We start from the raw sequence: 27,999 nt of genomic DNA, 5'->3' as shown, positions 1-27,999 counted from the left end.
CATCAGTTTTAAGTGTCAGAGGAGTTGGAGGACTCAGGACCTTCGCATTCGTCACCGTGTTCTTTACCAGACAGATGTAGCTTCCAACATCTGAGGGCTGCACCTTGGAGACGTACAAGTTCCCCGTGACCTGCGAGATGAAGCGCCGACTGTCCTCAGCAACAAACGAGGGAAACTCATTAAACACCCAACTGTAGATAATCTCTGTGAAAAGATGGGAGGATATAGAGATTAAATAATACATGACTTTAATATGTTTTGATTGTTGACCCATTCCTTGTGTTTATAAAAGTTGAATTTTATCTAAATCTACCCTGTAAATGATTTTTTAAATTTTTGACAGGATTTCACAGTAATGCAGGTAGAAAGGCGTCTGTAAAATGTATGTATAATATATTACTGATTGTGGTAAAATGTATGTTATTGACTGTAGGGTCCTCTCTACTGTATGCCAGTTTACAATACAAAGCTGAAAAATGGAAAGAAATGTAAAAAGATATGTTTTTTTTTCCTGTAGATGAGATTATGAAACTCAACAAAAAGGTAATTGTTATCATAGTTTCATGTAAAAATTCACAGAAAAACATTAAACTAATAATAAAGTAATATTACTTTAAAAAATAAAAATACAGTCATGTTAGAATAAATAAAAAAAACAGTAACCACACTGTAAAGTAAAGTACAGTCATGGTATTGTAGATAAATAATGTTCATACTGTAGATATTCATTCATTGACTTACTGTCATCTAACTGTCAGAAAGTTACTGCAACATTTTTACAGTGTAGCGTCTCTGTAACAGTTTTTTTTACACACTGACAGAGTTCAGATGTATGTCAAAACTCTCACGATCCGACTTTATACTGTATCTCATGTCAAGTCTCAACTTTCAGACTACAAAGGGACTTTTCATGCCTCGTGGAACGCCAGCAGGCAGTTTATGATTGAGTTCCTGGCAAAAAAAAAAGGAAAAATGTAAATAATTACTGATGCATCCAAGTTGTGCTTTTCTTATCTTATCCGACATGTATTGATATGCAGTAAAAATATAGCTCAGTGTAATAAATGTGCAACAACAATGGATCTAACTTGTTTTTACAAAGTCTAAAAAAATATCCTGAGGCACTGAAGAAAGAAAACAAATACATTAAAAAGAAGACTAAACAGGGCTTCATTGAGTTTGTGATTTGCAGTGGATTTATTTTAATTACCAAGTGACATCAGACAATAAAACTGGCAAACAGTGTGATAGACTAAATCCTGAATGACTGTGCATATTGCACGGGTTTAGGGTCATTAAGCAGCAGGTGCAGCCTTTTAATTATAGCAGAACTAAAAAAAAGAGGAATTATTTAACTTTGTAGTTTAAAATTTCAAATTAAATATCAAAGTTTTGAAACTATGTGAATTATGGTTTAAATTTATTCATATTTTATTTGCAGCCATACAGGATTATCCTGATCTGTGGGAATATCAGTAATGACGTGGTTTGTTTCTTAAAATGCCATGTGGATTTACAAATTATTATTATTATTATTATTATTACAAGTAGAATTTGATACGAATTTTCAGTAATGTATGCCAAAATTGATGATTTTCAAGCTTAATCATCATTTGCTTAATTTGCTGAAAAGACAATATTTAAAAATGAAAGAACGGATTAGCAATTCAGATTATTGCTGTAAACCTCAAGATACAAACAAATATGTTTTACTGTTGGGCAGAAAGCTTGCATTTATAAAAAAAAATGCAATTTTCAAGGAAATTAAAATTAAAAAAAACATTTTTATTTTTAATTAAACAAACCGTGTGGTCACAAGTTCACCATCTGTTTTAGAAATTTCTCTTTTTGTCACCCATCCATAAAACCACAGACATATGACGGGCAACCAATAAAGTTGATTGATGCAAAATAATAAAATAATTTATGTAAATAATGAAAAATTGATGTTCAAGAGTTTTGGTCGACAGCAACATTATGGAAGTTTTTGAACATATAGTGTTGCCTAATAGCCTTTTATTAACCACAAAAATAAATACGGTATTATTAGAAAAAAAATGAAAACAAACAACAAAACTGATGAGAACCGTAAAATGGGAGAAAATCAAAACAAAACACGTATGCAGATCATTTTTCAATTACACAGCCTCTCCAATTTAGGTCAATTTTAATGTTTCTGAATCCACTTACAACCAATTTAACACAAATGAGGTTTAATTATTATTTTCTTCCAATACAATACATTTCAATTGTGACATGCTCTGACTCATCATGGCATCGATCGAAGTGGCAGAATTTATGCCAGTGGCATTAAAAAAATAGCTGCTGCAGATCATTTTTTAGTTCAAGTCGAGAAAATAAATGTTAATCATCGTTTATATTGTGCATTTGAGTTTGATTTATAAGCCTGAAAGAAGAGTATTGAAATCAACAGCTTGTTGCAGCAGGGCTGTCATTTATAAACACATAAGGAGCAACTATTCAAACAAAACATTTGCACAAGTGGCAAAATATCTAAAAATTATGCAAAAAGAAAGACATGCACTATTTATACAAACACATTTAAGACTAAATACTCATTAAAACTAAAAAATGGCATGAGGCACTTTTTGTGTGATTTCATTATCTACTTCAATTCAAAAGTGCTTTTTTTGACTGCATAAAAATAATTTAGAATACGTTTGCAAACAAGAAGAATCCAAAGAAAGGACTTTACTCTCAGTGTTCACAACTGCACTTTTTACTGTTAAGTGTTCATGAATGAAGTATCGATCCTGCTGGTCAGCCTAATGCAAGCGATGTAACACGAAGGTCCTTCACCATGTTGCTATGAGCGAAACCTGAATCAATTAGAGTTGATAGGAGAAAAGGCTGCAACAAACTACAGATGGCAGAAAATCTATAATTCCATCATACTGCTATCATTTTAGAACATCATGTCCCTGTGTTTGACTTTTATTACATGCCAATCACAATTCTAATCATTTGGAAAATAAATAAAATAAAAAAAACCCATGTGAGTATTGTCGTCTCATTTCTGAATTTTGCAGTTTTACCCAAAGAAGGAAACCATTTTCACTTCAATTTATAGAGGTTAAGGTTAGAATCTTCTGTGCTGCAGTTTTACATTACTGCAAATACACGTGTGAATAATTTTTATTCTCTATTTTACTACTAACTTTTATAACATGTTAAATACTAAGAGCCCTTTAAAAACCATGATGTTTGAGGGTTTGCATAAGACTTTACATCAGAGGTTGACTGCAGACAAGGATTTTCAAGATGTGCCATTAAAAAATGTGCCCATTCTTTGTTTATGTGAAGTAATTGGCTATGTCACATTCCATTCCTTTTCTAATGATCCAAGAAATATGATCTTTGAGAATCTGTGTTCTGGCTCTGTTGTTGCCATAACTCATCACACTCATCATCTGAGTGGAATGGATGAATATACCAGCGAATGGACATAAAAACAAATGATCGGAGTAGAAAGTAATAAAAAAGATATTTAAAAAAAGCCAGCTATTCACCTCAGCACTAAAAAAAAATACCTTCTGTTATAGAAATGATGCTGAATAACCTCAAGTCAAGAGAGGAAGATCATGTTTCATTTTGTTAAGCTTCTGTATGAAATGGGAGTTCTTACCTGGTGAATGAGGTGGAGGGGTGCACATAAGCACCACACCTTGACCTTCACGCACAGAAACCCCACCCCGGGTTCGCGTACTGAAAGCACCAAGATCTGGAATGGAAAGCAAAGAGAAGCTTTCTTAGCAGGACTGAATAATTATTCACATCTAGACTGTAGCTTGAAGCTTTGGACACTTTCCCAGAACATCTCTGCCAAATAAGCACAAAGATCAGTTCATCTTTAAGCTGCCTCTGTTTTGTGAAAGTGCCTGTTGTTAGCCCTGCAAGGCACCTTTAAAATAATTTAATGAGGAATGCAAATAAATAGTAATATGTGTTTTAATTGACACCCAAAAGTTGCTTAGAGAGTTTCTGCTTGTGAACTGTCCAGCTGCACAGTTAAACACACACTTTGTTCATTATAAAGTTACTGATTCTGTTTTCGCTCATCAGTTAAATAAAACGAGACCTTTTCTATTTATGTTTTGCACACAATTATGCTAAATAAATATCTCACAATGGGCGATTTCTAGCAAAAAACAGACACTTTGTTTGTGAAGCCAACAGTTGGTGTAATAGTCAGTTTGCATTTCCAAACACCTCTCAAGCTTCACGCCTTTTCTATGCTAATTTACTGCATGCATTTTCACTTAATGCATTGGGAAGCTGAACGTTACTGGAGTGTGAATATAACTAACTACCTGAGGTACAGTCATTTCTTTATTTTAAGACAAAATGAATAATTTGATGTTAATATGAGGTTTAGGTGGTTCTGTAAGTATAAAAAGTCAGCTGACAACCTTATAGCTCAGAACTGGTCTTTTTGTCTTCTCCACTTTTCTTCCGTGACTTTGATCATTACCATTGAACTGTTGAACAATTATTCCTCAAGGAAACTTACATTCCCTACACATTTAATAATAATGGTTCATTGACTTTATGTTAAAGGATTTCATGCAGCACTGGGTTGCATTTAATTTGATGTTCTGGTAATAGAAGTTTTATTTTTAGGGTTTTAGCTCAACCTGTGAACACACTAATGACACTTAACTGACTCAGAACAAAGAATTATACTAAAAGTTAAGCAGAGACAAATTACCAACATCAAATGGTAATTAGAACTACTAAAAAAGAACAAAAACTAAAATAAAGACTAGTAAAAATAAAAAATACATATGGCATGTTTCATGTTTCATAAACAACATTCTTAGTGGTATCAGGTTGAAGAATACCCTGTCATGCTGCTTTTTCTGCTGAAAATAAGCTGGATCCAACGCTGAAACAATGAACAGCTTTAATTAGAGGCAACTAGGTGGTCCATATTACAATGTAAATGCTTTAAAAGCTGCCTTAGCTATTTTATTTTATTTATTTATATATTTTTGTATTACAGCTGTCTTGGACTGCTACCCAAGAGATATTTCTTTCTGATATCTCGGCTCAATTGGTGTGTGAAAAATCTTTATTTTTGAGCTGACAAACGCGCCACCAGAGCAGGGACAAAAAGCAAATGATTTTAACTTTGTTCACTGCACGCAACAGCAGCTGTCACCAGTCTGTTTTTAGGTCAGTGTAAATTCCTCATATTTATCTTATCTTCTGTAAATTCTAACACAAACTATATGCCATCATCAACATATTTCTCTCATCTAAACATACAGTGAGATTCACTGATTTATGCATGTTGATAAATGGAGGTAATCATGAAATAATGGCTAACAAAACAGTAAATAAGATTGCAGATCTACAGCGTAACTACTTTTGCTGCAACAACGAGCAGTGAGGGTCTGATACTGTACATATTCACGCATCCAGAAAAATTATGCACAACAAACACAAGTCTTTTCAGACAGGTTGCCTCATTTAAGAACTATTAAACTGATTTCCTCCTGGAAGTATTTCTACTATGCTTCCATATGAAGTTGTTATTGCACAATAAGAATTCAGACTACAGTATATTACATCCAACTGAAGATTCTCATTAAAACAGTTAATCACAGTGAGTGACTTTCTTCCTGGGAAATATTTGTCTGCAAAAAGAAAATGATATATTTTTACAACTGAGGTAGAAAATAAATTGGTTATCAAAGAAAAATCAGTGCCACCTACATAAACCTACACCACTGTTTGATTGTCATGTGAAAAGTCTAGTATAGACGCTATGATCATTAGGCATGTCAAATACCAAGTGGGTGTTTGGGCAATCAGAGAGAACAAAGAACAACGTAAGAGGTGTTCATACATTATTACACTTATCTAAAACTTTTAACAAACCAAAAAGCTCTTTTCACACTTAGTTCTTCAGACAAATCAATATTGATGTTTTTATAGCCTGCCACCTTTAATGGCAGAGTTTTAAAGATCATTTTATCTTGACAAATGATAAAATGATAGCCTTTTTGATCAAACATTAAAAACAACATTATGTGCAATATCATGCAATACTGCAACCAAATAATATCCTGCATGATCTCATATGATCTGTTAACACTTGCAATATGTGATGTGATTCCCTGTCAGCTACTGCCAGATCAAATCTTAACTCAATATATGTAAAAATCTGTTGAATTATAGCCATTTTGTTGTTGCTATTTAAGGGTCACTTGGCTGTGGTGGCCATCTTGAATTACCTTAACTCTAAAGTTTGAAGATGTTGTAGACATCAACCCAATTATTACTTTCTAAAAGTTTCATTAAAATTCATTCAGTGATTCATGAGATACTTTGCCAGAGGTAAAGACAAATGCACAGACATGGGCAAAAACATGATTGCTTTGCTTTTGGCTGTAGCTGATAATAATGTAAAAAGGAGATGATCCTTACAGCTTTCTTAAAAATAACTAGTGAACACATGTCTGAGTAAACGCTTAAAATCCAGAGATTCACTGATAAAATTGTCAGCAAGCATTTAAGCAGGTGCGAAAGGAAAATCACTTCCTTCAAGGTCAGCATGAAATCAGTCAATGGACATTACCAAATGATCCTGCAGAACATGTCAGAGTGGTGTGCTTGTGTGAATCTTTCAATGCTCGAGTCAAAGCAACACTTACATTTCATTACTGCTGTTCTGCTCAGAGTGGCTCGATACCTGAGATTCAGCCATACTCATGTCTGCAGAGAGGAGAGAACTCTTTGGGGAAAAAGATCAGAGGGCCTCCTTCCTGCCTGCTGCCTTCAAAGTCATGGCTAAAAAGCAGCCCAAGTGTGAGTTCAGTGGCTCAGAATTTCAAAACAAAAACGTGGAAAAAAAAAAGAATCCTACTGAAAGGTCTTTTGAACAAAGTACATGACCACTGGATATAATATGGAGACCTTTGACCCAACCTTCCCTCATGCAATTTAATTATTTTTTGCACGAAACAGGAGTGTTCTCAGTGTGCAGGCTAGGCATGACAAATTTTCAGAACTAGAGGATAGAGAGGACTGCTGCTCAAATCTTCAGGTTGTATGAGCCCATACGATTCAATCAGGCCATCCCTACACAACTCATACTGATTCAATCAAATGTGGTATTTATTTTTATCATTAAAAAACTTGCAATAAATGATTTTGTGCAGTAGGATTAAACCTTGAATGGTACACCCATTGGAAATGACAAACTATGCTGTCTAAAATGTCTATTATAAAGAGCTCCTGTAATAGATTGAAAACTTTGTTATCATCCGAAACGCAAATAAAGATGATGATATTTTTGCCTGTGCCTGTGTGTGTGGGCTTATGTGCTTGACAGCCAAATATCTCATGAACCACTGAACAAATTTTTAATGAAACTTGCAGAAAGTAATCACTGCATGTGCATCTATAGCTGTTTAAATTTTGGAGTCAGCCCAATTCAACATAGCTGCCACACGCAACAGATCATACAAACTCAAAAACGGCTGTAAGCCAGTCAGTTTTACAAATATTGAGCTAAACCTTGATGTGGTAGTAGCTGACAGTGATTTACAACATATACTTTCGGAGCAAAATTGTGAGTGATTGGGCATAATGTGATTTTCAAGGTTTGACCAAAATAACTACAACTCTGTCATTTCTCAACATGAGATGATTTTAGTCTTAAAATGGGCCAAATGTGCTTGGAAATACTAGCTGCTGTACTATAAATAGCTAACTGATATCAGTGAATTAGACAATGCAAGGCTGACCAGTTGGACTTTACATCAAAATTTAATAATTCAGAGAAAATGTCCTTACATGTATCAAAACCAGGTGGAGAAATCAACACTAGTGTGACTGTATGAAAATGTGCAGCACCAACATAAAAAGGGAAGAAAAAGTTGGGCTGCATGCTGAGTGATAAATACCACCATTTGATACATGGAAAGAAGGAAGGAAGGCTCTGCATTCAAATGTGTGCTGCAGGGCACCTTTATGTGTTCCTGTGGAACCTTTTGATGAGTCGCACTTGAAAAAAAATGTAGACTATACCACACGGATGCTGCTGAATATTTGTACAGCACGAAGAAACAGAAACGGTAGTGAAATCCATCACTATGGTAAAGAGCCATGGATAAATCTATGTTGGAAAAAAAAAAAATCTGATCCAGAGATTAATTTTCTAAACAGGTGTGGAACATGGATCTAGGTAGAGCTCGAGCTCATGTTAAATTTGGCCTCTTTAAGAAACAGCTCTAATGCAACTGTCTGTTAAATGATAAAAACAAAGACATTTGTATCTGGTACTTATTAGGTACCCTGTAGGTACCAGGTATGTATCTTATACGTAATAGGTACTTATCAAGTATTAGGTATGTACCGGCTGTATTATGTATTACATCTCACATTTATTATTAAGTACTTATTACTTGATCTTATAATTTTATAGTACATTTTTACAAAATATCTAACACTGCACTTTTGTTCCTATAATGTATATGTCTATACTAAAAATAATATATGTTTACACGTCTGTCTTTTAGGGACTACTTTACATATCAAGGGCATAATATAGTAATGGCAAATTAAATCAATGTAGTTTTTGTCTAATTAAATTTAAGATCATACTCTGGATAATCCTGGAACAGGCTGCAGACTGTGGATATCTTTAAATAAAACTCTGAGGGTTGATTTTTTATCTATCTGCCTCCTCAGCTCTCTGTGTCACTGCCTGTTCACAAGGGTGGGGTTCCTCAAAAACAAAGTGAAGGACACAGAAATGGACACGTATCTATTTTTCAAGTATGTATTGCTTGTGCAAATGCCAACAATACTCATTATCCCAAAGTAAAAAAAAAATCTATATGGAAGACAGACTGCACAAACAATTTATCAAACAAATGTTGAACATGCAGACCACAAACCTGCAGAAACAAGATGCTACTTCTGCAGTCAAACCACCTTTCCATGTTTCACACATACATATGAATGAGCTACCAAGGAAAACCAATGACATCTCTGAGGCAGATGAGCCCCACTGTGCATCCTTCACATACAGTTGTATTATATGAGCAGCAAAATGAGGATAATGATCAGAATGAACAACATGCTGTTGGCCAGTTTTATGTAAAAGACTCTTCAGGTTTTTGTTTTTGCCTGTGTGAATCTTCAGCAAAATATCTCATGAATGACAAGACAGATTTCAATGAAACTATCAGAAAGTAATCATTTGATGAACATCTCCAACTAATTAATTTCTGGAGTCAGTCTGATTCAAGATGACCTCCACAGCAAAGCAGTCTTAGAAACACGAAAATGGCTATCATATCACCCCGTTTTATAGATATTGAAAGACAGTTTGGTGTGGTAGTAGCTGAGGCTGATCTTCACCTTATATTCTAAGTGCTGACTGATCATGCAACATTTGCCATTAACTTTTAGAATCAACTCTACTTGTTCATAAAACTTTTCACAAACTATTGAATGGATTTGTTTGAAACTTTCAGAAAGTAATCATTAGTCCACCATCTGCAACTGATTAATGTTTAGACTCAACCCAATTCAAGATGGCTACCACAGTCAATTGAACTTAGAGAACACAAAATAGCAATAATTCTGCCAATTTTACAAATATTTATCTAAAATTTTGTGCAGTTGTAGCTGAGCATTGTTCCCAACACATTGTGCAACATATTTACTTAAAACCTTGGCATTACCTGCTGGAATTAACTGTGCTTTTCTGTTAACAAAATAGCTCAAAAATCACTGAATTGATTTTGATGAAACTCTCAAAAAGCAATAATAATGTGTAGGTCTACAACCTGTTATGGAATCAACCCAATTCAAGATGGCTACCACAGTTAATCAACTTTGGCCTACACAAAAATGGATATATCACAGTGAATTTTACAGATACGAAGTTAAAATCTGGTTAGGTAAAACTTGAGAGTCATTCACATCCCATACTCCAAGCTTTGATAAATTACACAAGATCATGTGAGATAGTGCATGATGTTCCTGGCAGCAGGAATACTATGACTTTCATTTGTAATATTTTCTGTTGCCTACTGAAATTATTTGTTTATTCCTTGCCCTAAATACTGTTTATTTCTTTAACTGCAAGATAATTCTGCCTGCTATCTTTACATAAAAATAGCTTTCCCACATGGACTCTTTCAGCTATATTTTTAGTTGGCAGCATCAACAACAGTGGTGGCAGGGGAGATGAGGTATTTGTTGCTGACTCAACTCTACAATTGAGCCACATGTTTATTCGATGAGTGACACTTTAGGGTCATAGTTCCAGACCTCCAGGCCACATATCATTTGTCTCTGCACAGCACAGAAAGTGAACAAAAATATTAAAGTAAAGGAGTCAAATAATAACCCTGAACTGAACTTTAAGCAATCATTGGCAATTTTTTTTCTGTCTGTGCTGCATTTTTCCACATTACTCCCCGTCACACCTTCAATAGCAGGATATGGACTGACCTGTCTGCAGGAAAATGACCTGTCTGCTAGAGAATCTTATTTTTATAAAGGTGGCTTGGATGATACTGATGTGTGACAAGAGGGCATCATATCAGCTTACACACCTCCCAGTAAACCAAGCATGACCCCAAACAAATCATATCAAAATCTGCTTTAGGAATGAATTTTTGAAAGTTTTACCACAGCGCAGAATCCAATAACTGCAACCACAACAGCCAGATGCATCTTTATGTGCAAGCTTCTACAGCCTTGCAATGAATGGTGGAACATGGTTACGTTCAAAGTGACTCAAAGGTGAAAGACAGAAGAGATGCATTATAGTACATTTTAATTAACCTAATTTTAATATCCCACACCACTGAATCAGACAAACCTGGTACAGGAAATGGATGGATGGATGGATGGATGGATGGATGGATGGATGGATGGATGGATGGATGGATGGATGGATGGATGGATGGATGGATGGATGGATGGATGGATGGATGGATGGATGGATGGATGGATGGATGGATGGATGGATGGATGGATGGATGGATGCTCTTTATTAAATGATTGTTGAGTCAATGCAATTGCTGATGCTAAGACATGTTATACGCACCGTTTTAATGTAAAAATACACACAAAAAACCCCTGTTTTTTTAGTCCTGATGCTTCTTATGTCCTCCACTTATTCACTTCACTATTTTTAAGCATACACTGCACACTATGTTGCCATGGTAAGGTACAAGGATTTAACCAAGAATAAGCAATAAAGCAGCCAAAGTCCAAAGAACAACTTTGAAAGAACTTAAAATGAAGCCTAAATAAATATTTATCTAAACCATTTTAGAAGCTTATAAGAAAGTCTGTCTTCTTGAAGGCAACTTAATAAACTGATGCATCTTGATTTAATCCCAAAATTGCATTGGTACACACGTCGTGCATGTGTGTCAATTAATCGGTTAAACATCACATCCCTGCTGTACACAGATGTTTGTTTGCATTGGGAGTACATGTGCATTTTCATAAGTTACATGAATAGATCTGTAATTTTTCTGAGCAATTTATGATAATTTATTATAATTTGACAAACACACACCTTGCAAATGTTGAACTCAGTTCAGGCAGGAACAGCGACAGTCCATCATAAATATGATGGGAACTACGAACTGGTAGTACAGCCTGCATTTACCGTGTTACACTACTTAACCTGCACCCTCCTACCATTCAGCCATCAGATTGGAAAGGACATCTTGTAGAAAGCTATGAGGTACATGGCAACTAGAATTAAATTCAGTTCTCTTCCAAATACAAGTACTGTAAACTAAAGCTATTGATTTCAGAAGACAACTCAGCAGTTTTACTTGGAGGTCAGATGGAAAGACTTCACACTCAAAAAAATTGCTCTGTGGTTGAAAGATTTTAAAAAAGAAAATAACTCTTATTGTGTTAGACCTCAGGGGAAAATAAATTGGTCTGCCTTATCTGCTAAAAAGAATTTAATAGCAAATGCCTTTTTGAGATTAATAAATCCTAAGGTTCATGAGTGAAAAGTGCAAACATATGGTTGAACAGTTTCACCAAGACTTATTTCTCCAAAAGTCAGTCTTCAAAAATCACGTGAAAAGTCATGAAGCTGTAACATATGGGGAATTATAATGTAGCTTATAAAAATACTAAATGCAGTAAGCCATTTCAGTTCTGAGGAGTTTCTAAAGGCCAGTTTATGTCTGCATTTTTCATTCAAATTATGGTTCTGATAGATGGAGTTACTAGGCTCAGAATCTTTAGATTAAGCTAGGAATAATAAAAAGAAGCAAAGGATAACACAAAAAATAATGAAATACAAAAAAGAAAGGTCATTGGAAAGCAGTTCAGTCATCTTAAGAATGCCAAAATATTACAAAACCAATATTTTATCTTGAGTACCACAGTGAATTTGATGGATAAACAATGTCAAGTCTGTGAACAGTGCTGCCTTTTTCTCTATGAGCTTGTACTTAATAAATGAGCATCTAAATGTTACATAGCTCATTTTCAGGCAAGTTGCATTTTTCAAGCAAAGTTTTTTTTTTCTTTTTTACATACATATGTGACCTTTGACCAAAGTGAGGAGGAGGTAGGAGCTGGACAGATGAAGGTACATGCTGAAATGGGAACAGTGTTGCTCATAAAAAAGCAGCACTTTTTTAAAGCGCTTATCTGTGCTTTCCCATCTGGGGATTTTAAGCCTGCCAGTACAATCTGTCTTATATTTAAATTGGGACCAGTTCATTCATTTCCTATACCCACTTTCTTCTGTTCGGAGCCAACAAATGAACACAGAATCATGCACAATTGCATGTAAGGTTAAAATCCCCAATTAACATATTCACATTTGGACTGTGGGAGGAAAGCTGTCTAAATAACAAGATTTGAACTGGAAACCTTCATGCTATCAGGCAATAGTGCTAACTACCATAATGCTTTGCCAACCAACTTTGAGACAAGTCTTGATGATTTTATTTAATTTATTTTTTTGGTCACACTGACATAAAAAAAAAAACTTTGTACAGACAAAAAATCAGATTGTTCGCCATATAGTTATAAAGCGTTTATAAAATAAATAGTTACATCCTTTCGGTCCAATATAGTTCAAAACAATAGAGACATGTTGTTTGTTTGCTTTGTTTACTTTTTTTTTTTTTTTTACAACTTTAAGCCCCAGTACACAGAAGACTTTTCTTTCTAGCTACAGTTCAGTAAGTGAGAGAAATAAGTTCCCTGTAGACATACCAATCAGGTTGTTATGGTCACTGCTCTAAAAGGAAACTGTAGAGTACACCAACAGTGCTTTTTTTTCTGAGCATTGTACCCTTGGTCTTATTTTATGTGCTGCCTTAGCCAGTGATGATGCTTTGGAGGTAGGCCAGGGGTTTAGTGGGGGAAAAATGTGCTTTTTGCTCTCATTTACCACTGAGACACAACATTTAAGGGCACGTACCCTGTTAGCAGTGTAACTATACAGTATCAGACAGAGCCTGTGGGAACTGCATTCAGCAACAAAACCTTACAGTAGACAGGGTTGTGTTTGTTAACCCCCACAACAATGCAGGTGTAATATGACTTGGAGAGTCAAAAAAGACCTAATGCGGTGTTTTGTATCAACCTAAATGAACTCGAAAAAAAGCAACTTTATAAGGTATATTAAACCATAAGTGATGTTTTAATATGAACTGTAAAAATATAAAGGAAAGAGAAAACAAAATCTACTCACATGCAAACTGTAGTAGAGCATCTCGGCTTAGGACAGTCCCAAAATCGTTCTCTGCTTTACATTGGTACTTCCCATAGTCAGTGGTCTCACTTGCATTTGTAATAATTAGGTCTCCATCAATAAAGCTGTAGCGGTAGTCTGTCTTTGAGGCTACTTTAGTCCCATTGATGTACCAACTGAAAAAAAAATAAGGAGTAGCTTTTTAATATGGTTGTGATGAATAGCAATCTAATGAGCTGTGAAATCTGAGCTGGAAACAGACAAACAAATGTCTCACCTGTACGTGGGTAGTGGGTTTCCCCGTGCCTCACAGTGCATCATCACTTTCTTTTCATCAGAATCTAAAGAAAAAATAACATCATCTGGCTCTCGGATAAAAACAGGTCCAAATTTTTCCGTTTCTGTGAGAAGAAAAAAAAACAAAACAAATAAAGTCGTGGATGATTGTAAGGTTCACAACAGGAGTGCCACTCAGTTTTACAGTCCAATTACCCTGAAATTACCAAGAGAAAGAGAAGATGTACAGCCCCACACTGTGATTCAATTATAAACAACTAAATGAGATTCTGAATCAGGCAACATATGTGGGTTTTTTTAATTTTTCAGAACAGGAAGCATCACTGAAATGAAGAGTCGAAATACGAGATAACAAATTATTAGGTGTGAAGTGAACCTCTGAGACCAAGAGGTAATCCTGACAAATATGATTCATATGCTAAAGGAATGAATGCTAAAATACCAGACTTTGGGGTTCAATCAAGTTTTCACCAAATTACATTTACACCTTTGGGCCCATTGTGGGTTGCCTAAAAGGCTAAGTGACTCAAGTGAGATAAGTGAGATTCAGTAATAAGTCCCGGCCACATTTGGGAGAATAGTGCATTCGTGTATATCCGTTATCTCTTTCGCTCACTTCCAATTTTGGCCTGGTTTCACATTTCATATTGCAAAACCTAGGATAAAACAAATACTGAAAACTAAAAATTACCTCATTAGTAAGATACTATTGTTTACCAAGTTTTGTGATTGAAGTAAAATTTCTGAAAAGAACAAAATTGATTGGAGTGAAAAATGTAACATTTTAAACACTTACTAATCAAAAATCTTGCAACAATTCACCACTATTTTAAATTACACACGTTATAAGCAGGATTACCAGTAAATCATTCACATGACTAATCCAACAATTATTAACAATGGTATCATCGTATTTGGTTGCTAATATGGCCGTATGCAGTTTCTGTAGAAAATAACTGCCATAAAAGAAACAAAACTACATTTAAAACAGTTTTACATATTTCAAATGATTTGTGCCGTATTTTTCCTTTTTTTATATTCTGAAGTACAGTAGACACATTATTAAATATTGTACATTTTGAATTTAAAGTTTTTGAAAAACAGCCTTCAGATGTTTGGTTAATTTATAACTATTCATCTATACTTACATTTTAAGTTTAGGAGCATTCTGTCAGTAAACATAAAGTAGATTTAGGTACTTTCTGTTAACGAAAAACTAATGAGACAATGATGACGTCCCACATTTTAATGGTAAGTTTTAGTTTTCAGTTTAAAGCATAACTTTAAGAATTTTTCACAATATTCATCAAATAGAAATTGGATTTAACATTTAATGTTTATCAGCATGGTCATAAAAAGTGAAGAGGAACATGCACAATGAGCACAGAGCCAGACGATTTTAAACAATGCTGCAGAGAAATCAACATAAAAGTGAAAGCTGGAATTATGCATGCCTACATACCATATAATTCACAAAATTCAGTTTATAACAAAAATATGACTGTGGTGATTTGGGGAGGGGAGGCACAGATATATCCTTATACAGGGTTTCCATGGGGCATTGAAAAGCATTAAAAATCAATAAATGGATTTTTTTTGTGAAGCCAGTCCACCCTGGTGCACCTTTGTGGAAAGGTAAACCAGCTTTGTTGCTCAGTAATGTGATGAAGTGATGATATCTGGTCTGTGGGACCTCTCATTCACGGTATTAAACATCAACAAGCATTTATTACTGAGGGAAGACTAATGATGATGCACAACAACTTTGTATTTAGTTTAAAAAATTAGTAAACCACAATGAGAATCACTAAACTGAATTACTTCATGATGTTTTGAACCTGATATGAGCGAGATATCTGTCACACATTTACTGTGTAGTGCTCAGTGAGTTCTGCTCCTTCAGTTGACCAGTGTTACCAGATGGGAAATGTTGACGAATTGTTCCAGCTGCTTAAAATTATTGCATTTTAAGGAACTTTATCGTACACACTTAATTTGTATTTTAAAGTAACTCAGAATTATCTCTTTCAATGGAACATTATTATGGACAGCACACTGTAGTCTATAACACATTCTACCTTTAAGTAAAGACATATACACAAGCAAAGCAGTGGGCAGCTATTTAAGTGCAGTTAGGCATTAGGTGTCTTGCACTGAAACATGTCGGCATGCTGGGGAATTGAACTTGTGACTTTGTGGTTCCAAAACCACAAAGTCTGCCCTAAATAACATTTTTTCTGTCAATTCTTTATTGGATTTTTTGAATTATTGATAGTCCTGAAGGCATAAAAGTCATAGAAATACAATAATTCTTGCACTTCTGGCAATGCTGTCCACGCCTCTTTTGAGTCTACGATGTTCTTCGCTTCAGTTAGAATTGAGAGGAAATGCTTGTAAACTAATACACATGATTTTATCTTTGTCTGTAAAACAAAAGAAAAACATGTACTAGTTTATGCATTCACCGTCGGTGGCATTAAAGATGTTAAAACATGGCATTAACTTGGCATTAAAAAGCATTTAATTTGGCTGATTTCTGCAGAAACACTGTTATATCCCTGTGTCTGTTGGACTTGTGTTTTCTGCTTGTCAGTTTTTGCTGCTAATCACTTGTTTCTCCCGAGAACTCCTTCCATTATGACAAAATGACACACCAAGACAGCTTTCAGATATTTTCTTTCTCAGAATTTCAAAATCTAGAACAGGCAGTTAAGCATTTTGTTGTACTAAAGAACTGTTTCTCTGTGATATAATGAGTTTATGAAGATGGTTAGACCAATAAACAGACCCTCTGTGTAAATTTTTGACATTAAGCGTAATTGCACAGACCATTTTAGATTTAGTCGGCTTTCCTTTTCATCAGAGTCATCTTAATAAAACCATGGAAGTCACTCAGCCCTGAGTACTTTTAGAAAGGCTCTAATGTCAGCATTAGAGGCAAGGCTTTTCTATCAGTGTGTATACAATTCCATCAACCCTTTGTCACCATCTCATTGCTCTACAGGGAAATAAAAAGCTTTTGAAATAATATCCTAATCACTGGAGGAAAATTAATCAATATTAGGTTGAAAACCCTGCTGTGCAGAAAAAGCAAAGCAACACAGTGCCTGAAGTCCTGGCAGTGCTAAAAGAAGATATAAAAAAGTTATTTAAATTTTGTACATAAAGCTGTTCAGCTCTCCTGTCTACAAAGTCATAAACACTTAAGAGTATTGATAAGTTACAATTAAGGTTGGAAGTCATGAAGCATGACTATAATTTCTATTTCAAACAAAACCATATGAATAAAAAAAGAGAATTGTGTATTGTTGGATTATTAAGAAAATTTGCTGCATGTGTTTATTTTGATATACATATACAAGATTTTGAAAGAATTTACCAAATGGTAATATGCCTGTCAAATAAAAAGGGATTCTGATGACCATAACAGAAGACTAGGCTTTAAGAATGCTTGGTGCTGCAGAGAACCTACAAATTAAAAACCAATGGATGTTTCGACTGATTTCAAGGTGATGTTTCTGTTACAACCCAAACTTAATTGGTTCAAAAATAAATTAGGATCTTTTAGATGTCAACGGCATGTCAACCAAGACGGCCAGAGGCCTGGTTCTGAGCTCAATACTGTTGGGGCCGTGGACCCAGCAACATCCTAATGAAAACGTTACAAAAATCCAGAACTGATGCTGGATGATATCAAACTCATGTTTTTCATTTTCACTTCTAGTTTGAATTTAGTTTATATTTTCAATCTTAAATATGTGAAATCCTGCATAATATACAGACAATTTTCAGTTAATTAAGATGCACACCTTCAAATTAAACAAAAGACAGTCATTTCACATCCAAATTGAGGTATAATTCTAGTAATTGCCTAAAATTAGATCTAAATTTAAACATGCAGATAACAATGTATTGTAGCAAAAGAAAAAAGCTTTTGTATTTTGCTTGCGGTAATAAAGATATATATATATATATATATATATATATATATATATATATATTCATAATATCCCAGTTTAACAAGAGCTTTTATGTCATATTATTTTTTTAATAGAGGGAGTTTGGCCATTTCTTTTCCATTGTTTTTTTTGTCCTGTTTTTGTCAACATTGGTCAAAATAAATAAAATTATGAACACTAACAAAACAATTCCAAAGCAAAATGAAGAGGTGTGTGTGTGCAATGACCCTAGGAAATTTCTCATGTGCTGCCACAGTTCTATACTGACAGAACACCAAGGAAGTTGGACACCGCAATGATTCCGCTTCAATTTTATAAACACTGTGCCCCCTGTCACTGCAGACTGCACAGTGATAATGGATAGGTAGGATTCATTTTTAGAACAAATCTAAACAGACTGAAAGTGCACAAAACCTTAGAGCAGAAGTGCCAGAGTACTGGCAGAGTGCAGAGATAGAAGAGTGGATTCACACCAATCATGTTTGGAGAAGTTCAGTCAAAGCCATCTCTTTGGTTTGGTTTCTTGCAGCGAGTGAAACCACTGTCATCTGAAGCAACATGGAAGTTTCAATTTATGCCAAGACTACCTGAAAATTCAGGTCTTAGTTTGGCACAATGTGACTACAGATGTGATCAGGACTTAGAACATAATCTAGGACTAAAAACAAGAAAAAGTTCCAACATCTGTTAAAGGGAGACATTCTTACATTTTATGGCCATTTTGGCAAACTACGGTTTATATATTATCATAGGAGTCTTCATAATTAATGGATTCCCCAATAAACACCACAATGTGTATTTAATGTCATATTACACTAATTTTCATCATCTTTGGCCAAAGTTTAAGACAATACTAATACAAAACTGAAATTTCCAAATTTGCACCCTTAAAGATCTGTTTGATTGTTTATTTGTTGCCAGCTCCAGAAGGGAAAAGGGTGACAATGTTTTTGGCCATGTCTGTATGTGTGTGTGCCTGTGCATGTGGGTTTTTTTTTTTTTTGCCTGTACTGTTAACAAAATCACTAAATAGATTCTAATACATTTTATAGAAAGTATTCATTGGATCGACATCTAAAACTGACTGAAGGTTTGGATTCAGTTCAATTCAAGATGGTTGCCACAACCAACTGATCTTAGAAAATAGGAAGAAACAGCTATAACTTAGCTAATTTTACAGATACTGAGCTCAAAGTTTGTGAAGTAGCAGCCTGTCATTGTCCTTGAAACATACATTGTGTAAAACAGGTTGCATTACGTCTTTGCTTAAAACCTTGTCGTTAACTGTTGGAGTCAACCCTGTTTGTCTGTTAGCAAATTATCACATAAACCACTGGACTGATTTCAATAAAACACTTAGTTATTGAATGTACATTTAGAGCTGATTAATGTTTAGAGTCAACCCAATTCAAGATGGCAGACACTCATTTTGCCAACACAAAAATGGCTATACCTCAAATAATCATACAGATATTGAGATAAGATTTGATGTGATATTAGTTGACAGTCATGCAAAACACTGTAGTGCAATCACTAACGGATCATGTGAGACCGCACAAGATATTGCATGACACTATGTATAGTTTTATATTAAAGGTTAGACTAAAAGCCTATATCTCAGACATCTTTCAACATAAATTTATCTTAGTCTGATACTCTGGCTTGAAAGACAGCAGGCAATATAATTTAATTACTTTTTTGCGCACAGGTTAAGTATGAAGACGAACTTTAACAAACACACTGTAACACTTTTCTAGTTCCTTTCCGACAAGAGCAAACAAAGTGTGAACCAGCCTGCAACATTTATTTCACCTTCACTCCTGTGCTCCTCCTGAGAGCTGAGCAGACTCAGGGCTGACAGAGGGTGACTGGAGAAAGCAGGCCAGTCAGGAGTCACCAGCCCACCACTGTGCTGTTGTCGAGGTCGGCTGCGGGAGCTGAGCATGGGTGAAGAGCTGTCTTGTCTCATTCGTAGTACTGCTGCATATGATATTGGCCGTGCAGCAACAGCTCTTGCAAAGTCTGAAATAAAAAAAAAAAGTGTTTGCCATTTTTTGAGTAACTCTTAAATTAGATGAGTAAAATATGAGAACACTGCAAGTACTAGCTTGTTAACCAAAAAGATAATGTAATTTTATACCACAGAAGATAGTACCAAGAGCTATTTTGTCTCCTGTCTTTAATTTAAAACTTATGAGCTCAAACCAGTTTAGCATTATGTAAGAAACATAAATATTTGCAACAAACAAGTGTTTACAGGCCTGGAACAAGAGACACACATAAAACGGAAATAACTTTAAAAGAAGTGTTACAATTAAGATGTAATTCTGAATAAAATTCAAACAAAATTAAAAGTTCCTACTGTCTATACAATCATCTATGAAAGGTTTTATAAAGCTACCAATTACTGAATTTAAGAACAAAATGTACTGTAGACTTAAAGCCCTATCAAAAACATGAATATCCTTTTTAACTTCTTACTCCATTTAATGTCACAGTTAATTTCCAAGTCATCACCAAGGGACTTCAAAAAAGCAGCAAAATAACCAGAAAATAGTCACAATTGTTTTGTGAAAACATTTTGTTTAACATATTCCAAGATAATTCAACAACATTTTCCATTTACCTCTTCTGCACTGAACCTTTTCTGAAAGCATACCAGTATACCAGCTCTTAATGTTTCATTTACAATTTCACTTAATTTTTTTAGGCAAAGACATGCAGTTCTTTAAAGTAAAAAAATGCACTGCAAACACATTCATTAACATTTTAAATTTAATTAAGAGCTACATATAAATGCAGAAAAAAAATGTGTCTATCAGAGTCCTTGAACATTCTTAATATTTAGAATAATATTAAAATTCCTTATATTAAGAAAGCAAAGTATTGTTGAGACTGTCACTCATCATTCCCATCTGTTTGTTTCTGTCACAATCTTTCTTTTGAGAAATTCAGTTCATTTTATGTAAGTTAATTCAACATTACAATGTACTCTTATTAAACTATAAATATTAGAACAAAAAAATATTCAGAGTTTTTGCCAAGACAACAGATCCTCAAAGATAATTTTAAAAGCAGCTGTGGAATACAGCTAGAACGGTGGTAAAATGATAGTGAGCTGTTTCAAAGCAGATGCAATGCTCAGATTAAATGCAATAGATGTGAAGCTTTATTCACAGTAAAAGTCTAATCAGAGTTCTGCAAAAAGGGGGATGGGAGTGTTTTGCACTACATGATAAAGTGTTACGAGAGAACTGAATAAAACAGAGAAATAATTATGTATCCTTAGGGACTTGTCAGCACAAAAATACTACTATCTAAAAATGGAGCTGACAATTACTGTATAACATATTCCCGAGTACAGCGGGATACGGAACTCTATTTGAAATTAAAAGTATTGTGTGTTTGAATATTGCAAAGCAAAGCAATTGGTAGTTAGATTTAGTCGTGGCAGTAGCTTATTTCATTTATTGTGTCAAGAAACAGCTCCACTGGGGCGTAAACCACATCCCCTCTGCTGATTCTCATAACAGTGAGCCTGCCGTTGCAGCTGAAAATTTGTTTTTGACAGCTGGAAAAAAAATGCATTCGCTTTAGGAGGCAAAATGAAATAAAATAACATGCCCCCACACCTCCACCAAAAAGAGATGGAGACCAAAAACTGTGTTCCAACTATCGAGCAATCACACTTCCCAGCCTCCACAGGAAAATTTACTTTAGGGTGTTGAAAGGGAGGCTTTGACCAACTGTCAAACCTCTAATGCAGGAGGAGCAGTGTGACTTGTGTTTTGGTTGTGGAACAGTGGACCAGATCTTTACCATTGCAGAGTTGCTGAGGGGATTATGGGAGCTTGACTGTCCGGTACACATGTGTTTTGTGGATTTGGAGAAGGCTTACAACTGCATTCCATAAGGCATTCTGTGGGGGGAACTGAGGAAGTATGCAGTGCCTCGGTTGCTTTTAAGTCCTAGCTGGTCCTTATACAATCAAAGGAAGAGTTCTGTCTACATTCTCAGCGCAAGGTCAAGCTTGTTCCCTGTGCATGTTGGATTCATCCAGGTTTCCCCTTAGCTCTTGATCCTGTTTGTGGGGTTCATGGGCAAGATCTCAGAGGGTGTTGTTTTTAGAACTTCAGTGTCTTATCTCTGCTTTTAGCAGATGATGTGGTTCTGTTGGAACCTTAAAGCTATGACCTTCAGCTAGCACTGGTATGGTTTACGGCCAAGTGTGAAGCAGCTGGATTGATAGTCAGCTCCTCTAAGTCTGAAGCCTTGGTCCTCATCTGGACAAAGGCGAAATACTTTGTCTGGGTGAATCTTTGTCTCAAGCAGAGGAGTTCAAGTATTTCGAAGTCTCGTTCACAAGAATGGAGCAATAGATGGATTGACAGATAAGGGCTTCATCTGCAGTAATGAAAACAATGAACAACAACACTGTCATGATGCAAAAAAAGCTGAGCCAAAATGCAAAGCCCTGAATTTGATAATCATAAGGAATGGATCATGTTCAAATGAACAAAATTCAAGATATATGCAAATGAAGTAGGCTTCGTCTTTGGGTGGCTGGACTCAGCCTTAAAGATAAGGTGAAAAACTCTGTCATCCAGTGGGAGATTGAAATAGAGCCACAGCTCCTCCTCATCAAAAGGAGTCAGTCGAAGTTGTTTAGGCACTTGATGAAAATGGTTCCTGGGTTCCTCTCTGGAAATTTTCTGGGCACATTTTACCATTAGACCCCAGGGCAAACTCAGAATTTGCACAAGATTAAATATCCTCTCTGGCCTGGGAATCACTTGAACAATGAGTAGTGCATATTGCACAGAGGTTGCCAACATTCTGTAGAGTCAATAAATACAGACTTCCAAACTTCAGGTGGCCCTCAAATTAGCTCAAGAACAGTGTAAAGAGAGCTTCATGGAATGGGTTTCCATAGACAAGCAGCTGCATCCAGGGATTGTAGTGGTGTAAAGTACGCTGGACTCTAGAGCAGTGGAGACATGTTCTCTGGAGTGACAAATCACACTTCTTTGTCTGGCAATCCAATGGACAAGTCTGGGTTTGGCTGCTGCCAGTATAATGGTTCTTGTCTGACTGAATTGTGACAAGTGTAAACTTTGCTGGAGGGGGATTATGATGTGGGGTTGTTTTTCAGGAGTTGGGCCCGTCCACTTAGTTCCAGTAAAAGGAACTCATAATGCTTCAACACAACAAGACAGTTCGAACACTCCTAAACCTTGTTCCAAAATGACTGCACCAGTGTGCAAAAAAGGTCCATAAAGGCATGGATGAGCATGTTTGGTGTGGAAGAACCTGACTGGCCTGCACAGAATCCTGACCTCAGCCCGATAAAACACCTTTGGGAGACTATGAGCCAGGCTTTCTTGTCCAACACCTCACAAACACACTCCTAAACCTGGTGAAAAAACTTCACAAAAGAGCTGAAGCTGTTTTAGCTGCAAAGGGTGGGCCAACATCATATTAAACCCTATGGATTAAGAATGGGATGTCACTCAAGTTCATATGTGTGTGAAGGAAGTTGAGCAAATACTTTTGGCAATATACTATATGTATGAGTGATAGCTGTGCTGTGACAGTTGCCGTGTGGTTGAGAAAAGCTGGGAGTGATGACATGGAAACAGCTTATTACACAGTAGGTTGAGAGTTTAAAGATGACAGCTGCACTGTCTTCATTCAGCCAAGGTTCAAACACTGGCTCATTTCACTCACATAACTGGAAATCTACAGAACATGAAAATGCAACTAATCATGTAAATGATTCTTTGCATACTACTGTTTTGGTTATAATTTATAATGTAATTAAAGTTATCCAGTTTCTCCTGAATAATAAGTGTCAATTTCATTAACATGACAACAGCTACAGTGATATGTAATGAAATAGTCTTAACAAAAATCATTGGCTGTCCTGGAGATTTCTGTTTCTAAAAAATACCAGGGAAAAGTCTGTTATTGACGTAGAATGGACCAACGCCAAGAAAAATATCACACGGGGGCTTAATTTGTAATTCATAAATGCACAGAGTGTCATTGCAGTCACCTTTTTCAAATTTAGCATGCACAGTGTTGTTGTTGCTGATAAAGGCAAAGTAAACATTGAACAAGACAGAGTATTTTTATTTTCTTGATTTGTTTCTATATCTGCTAGTGTGTCTACCATCGAACTGGCACTCGGAGAAAAACAGTATGTTTACTGATTTAAAGGAGAGACATGATGTTTCCTTCAATTAGCTAAAAGACTTAGGTAGCAATATCAGTATCATCACTTGGTCAAAAGAAGGTAGAAAGTACATGTATCAGAGATACTGACAAAATTCCAAAACTGTGCATTCTAAGTATTAGAGTGACAGATTCAATTGTGGAGAGGACAGAACTCATGCATAGTAATACAGGTGCTTGAGCAATACTGTCAACTTATTTCATGTACTGCAATAATTCAGTTGAGCTGTAAAATTTCTGACATACTCAAAGGTGATGCAACATTTTAACACTATTATTGTAAGTAAAGATATGAAGATGGAAGTGATGTTCGAGTGGGTATTACTTGGTCTGATACTCTGGGTGTTTGTCCCTGACTAACGGGTTTTGGTTTCGAGAAGCATTCTGTTTTATTCTACTGTTTTCAAATTTCGAAACAAAAATAAAAACATGGTGGCACCCAAAAATGGACATATTGGCTTAAATTTTTAACAATGTGAGAGGTCCGAGACACTTCCATCTTTATTAATGTCAATGGTCTGATATGAACAGTCCTTCTGGATTTTGTCTGGAATATTTTTGGACTGCTTGTTTATGTGGCAGTGACTTAAATGTCCATTCAATGGCAAAGTCCCTTAATAGTAGCAATTTCCTACAGCCAAAACAACTCTAACAAAAAAGAAGACATTTAATTTCAGTATAAACTTGAATAGAGAATAGATTATACAATTGATGCATGTTGTTTTTTGTAAACAAAAATTATTGTTGTTAAATTTGTTAACTATTACACCAGTATTGCAGGAATATTCAGTCTATATGATGGCATTCATTTTGTAAACTATTTTGTCAAGTGGGGATTATAAATGTACCATTCTATTTTTTGCAGGAAACAAGATTCAACACAGGGGCAAAATCATAAATAAATACATGACACTGAGAAAAAAAGTCTTGTGTTTGTTTGACTACTGAAGCCAACAGGCACTAGCTTTTGTCAGCTGTCACCTGCATCTGATAAAAGCAATGACCCTTGCAGATGCCACTGATCCCTATCTCTCAGAGGGCGTAAAACCAGAAACAGTCATTGTTGTTGAAAGGGCTGCACCTGCTGTATTTCAGTGAGCTGTAGTGCATTGCCATCAGTTATCGTCTCAGGTCCTAACACAACCTTTATGATAACACCAACAAAGGTGGCAAAAGTTATTTTATAGTTGAATGGAGAACAAAAAGCCAAATGTTCCTGTTTATTTGGCCTTATTATCATATTCATGTTCGACTATTAGTCTCCATGTTTGTTTTAATGGAAATTACATTGTATGACCCATTGAAGACACTTACAAGCAATTAGACAAGGAATTTAACATGCACACAAATCAAGAATCGAGGTAAAGGTGAGGCCAAAAGAAGATGGCACTTTTCAAGACAACAGAGGTAATTCTTTGGAAAACACAGAAAACTCATACTTGTATGAGGTCAAAGGGTTGCCGCTGCTCAGGGACAATGTGTGAGCCTTATGAGGCATTGTCTGCAGCTTTGGGACTGCAATGTTTTAAAAAAGGAATAACACACAGTTAAGTAGGTGAGACATTCATGGGGGCTGAAGTAGACGGACATGATTAGCCATAGCCTGTAAGATTAATGAAGACCTTCACAGAGAGATTATATTGACTGAAGCTGATTATGCTTGAGACCATTTATTCAGCAGAATATCATTACAGATAGAACAATCCATACATCATATGCAAACCTCGCCTTACCTCCTATCACAGTGTGCTACTAAGCACCAGTCTTTTTTTATACTAGCCTTACTGAGGGTATGAGTTGCTTCAACCTTGCCATTGAAACCACAGTGGTGTTATATAATGTATGATATTATTGTGTTGTGCATCCCAAAATGTGGAAGTCTCCAGAAATTTTTTTTTTCAATTAGATACTCATTTTCTTCATGTAATCTGACAAAATGACAGAATTTAAAGTGTATATGATCATGTTTTCTGTATCTAAAGTATAAAACAAATGGTAAATACATAAACTTGCCCACATGGTTTCATGCTATATGATGCTATTTCACATTGTTTGGCATGAGCACACAATCTAATGACATGTACACAAGTATAATGAAATGCCAGATCTAAAAATCCTTGGGTGCTAAATAGAGTTTTAAACACTGGGAACAACAAAGCAATTCGACTGCCAGGATTAGAATGTGTTGCCCAAGTTCTCAGTACCACAGAAATCAACAATGGAATTCTTTCCATTTCTCAGTTTTAGGGACTCAAGTTGTTCATATAAAAATAATGCATCACAAGTCAGATTTTTCTGCCAGCTGGAGAAAGTCCACCAGTCTCAGATTGTAAGACTGAAATAGATTCCATATTCCTCATATTCAGTATCGACAGTACAAAAATTAGGAATCAGGAGTATCGAGTACTATTTATGTTGGCACTGACTTTGTCATTTGGGTCATTAAGATGATGGGTGATTGGGAAATTTAACCCATTTACCACTATACAGCTCCCATATTTAACCATGTATTTTCTTGGGTATACAATCACAGCAATATATTCATTGCATGGTCCATTTCTGCATAGCGCATGCAAATACTCATTTGTTTCGTCCCCCCTCAACCATTTTTCTGGTGTCTGACTCTTTTGCCCTTCGTGGAAATGACTTCATGCATTACTTATACAGCACTATACTTCTATATTTCCTGCAACCCACTTTTAATATTTAGACAGCTCAGAGTTAGCCCGAGAAAAAGCTGAATTACCATTCCACACTTAACACTCCAAGCAACATTTTATTTCAATCAGCAGCTGACTGTAGGGGAGAAATGATGGCCTCAGACATCATGCCTGCCCAGCCCACTTTTAAACATGAGAGAAATCTAATTGTGCTGCCCTCTCTGCCTCTGCATGATTTAAATATCTGTGGAATAAAAAGGACTCGACAGAGGAGACTGGTAAAGAAAGAAATAAAATAGAACAGAGGAACTATGGTTTTCAAAGTGAGCATTTTCAGAGTATTCAGAGAGAACACTAGGTCAATAATCCATTACACCAACCATCATGTCGAAAGTATTTTAATAGACCAAGACAGCCTCACATCAGTGGGGACTGATACTCATAGCTCCTGTTGCTGATATTATTGAAACCCAGTTTGAAGTGCTGCTCTCTTATGAAAATAAGGCATACTTCTGAAAGATCTAGTGCTAAAAGCGTACTTATAATCCATACACTGTGCTGACTAAAGTAGAAAACCTCTACTTGTTAAAAAACACATGAAATGTTTGGGTAAAATGGACAGCACTGCCTTGAGTAACAGATTCCAACCAATCATCTGTCCATCCATCTGTCTCTCGTCCATCCATTCATTATGTTATTTCGGTGTAAATCTTATAAGCAAAAAGCACCTAGTGTTTTTTTTAAAAAACTAAGCCATCTTCTCAACATTTATGGGGAGATAACAAAAAAAATGAGCAGAAATGTCAATTCCCCCTCCCTCCCTAAAATTAAGTTAAATTCCCTGCTTATCTGAAATCCTAACTAAAATCCTGTTTTGATCACTGTAGTTGCTCCAGTTCCTAAACTATTTTTTCTAGCCAACTTCAAAAAGCAAGGAGTTTGGAGTACTTTTTCTTTTGCAGCATTACCTAACACCTATGTGGAAGGGGCAAACCAGTTCTTTGCAAAATATTTTAGACTTACAGGCGCCAGGTTTTTTTTTTTCCTGTTAAGTCTAAGTCAAATTTAAACTTTAGGGGAAGAATTAAAGCGTAGTCCAAGTCTTAACTGAATA

General features: G+C 35.6%; 1 protein-coding gene across 2 annotated transcripts in view; it reads right to left on the bottom strand.

The window, feature by feature from the left end:
* Positions 1-27,999, bottom strand: part of cntn5 (contactin 5) — a 123,723-nt gene that overhangs the window by 51,157 nt on the left and 44,567 nt on the right. For both annotated transcript variants that reach the window (XM_017416461.3, XM_017416463.3), the window contains exons 3-7: positions 19,804-20,013; positions 14,013-14,136; positions 13,736-13,911; positions 3,647-3,742; positions 1-204 (exon numbers count right to left, since the gene is read on the bottom strand). In XM_017416461.3, the coding sequence (XP_017271950.1) occupies positions 1-204; positions 3,647-3,742; positions 13,736-13,911; positions 14,013-14,136; positions 19,804-20,013 (810 nt within the window). The remainder of the gene's footprint in view (positions 205-3,646; positions 3,743-13,735; positions 13,912-14,012; positions 14,137-19,803; positions 20,014-27,999) is intronic.

Source organism: Kryptolebias marmoratus, linkage group LG2 (assembly GCF_001649575.2).
Source record: "Kryptolebias marmoratus isolate JLee-2015 linkage group LG2, ASM164957v2, whole genome shotgun sequence".
In the NCBI taxonomy this organism is placed as follows: Eukaryota; Metazoa; Chordata; class Actinopteri; order Cyprinodontiformes; family Rivulidae; genus Kryptolebias; species Kryptolebias marmoratus.
The sequence above is the reverse complement of the archived record's forward strand: the minus strand, read 5'-3'. Positions and strand labels throughout refer to the sequence as shown.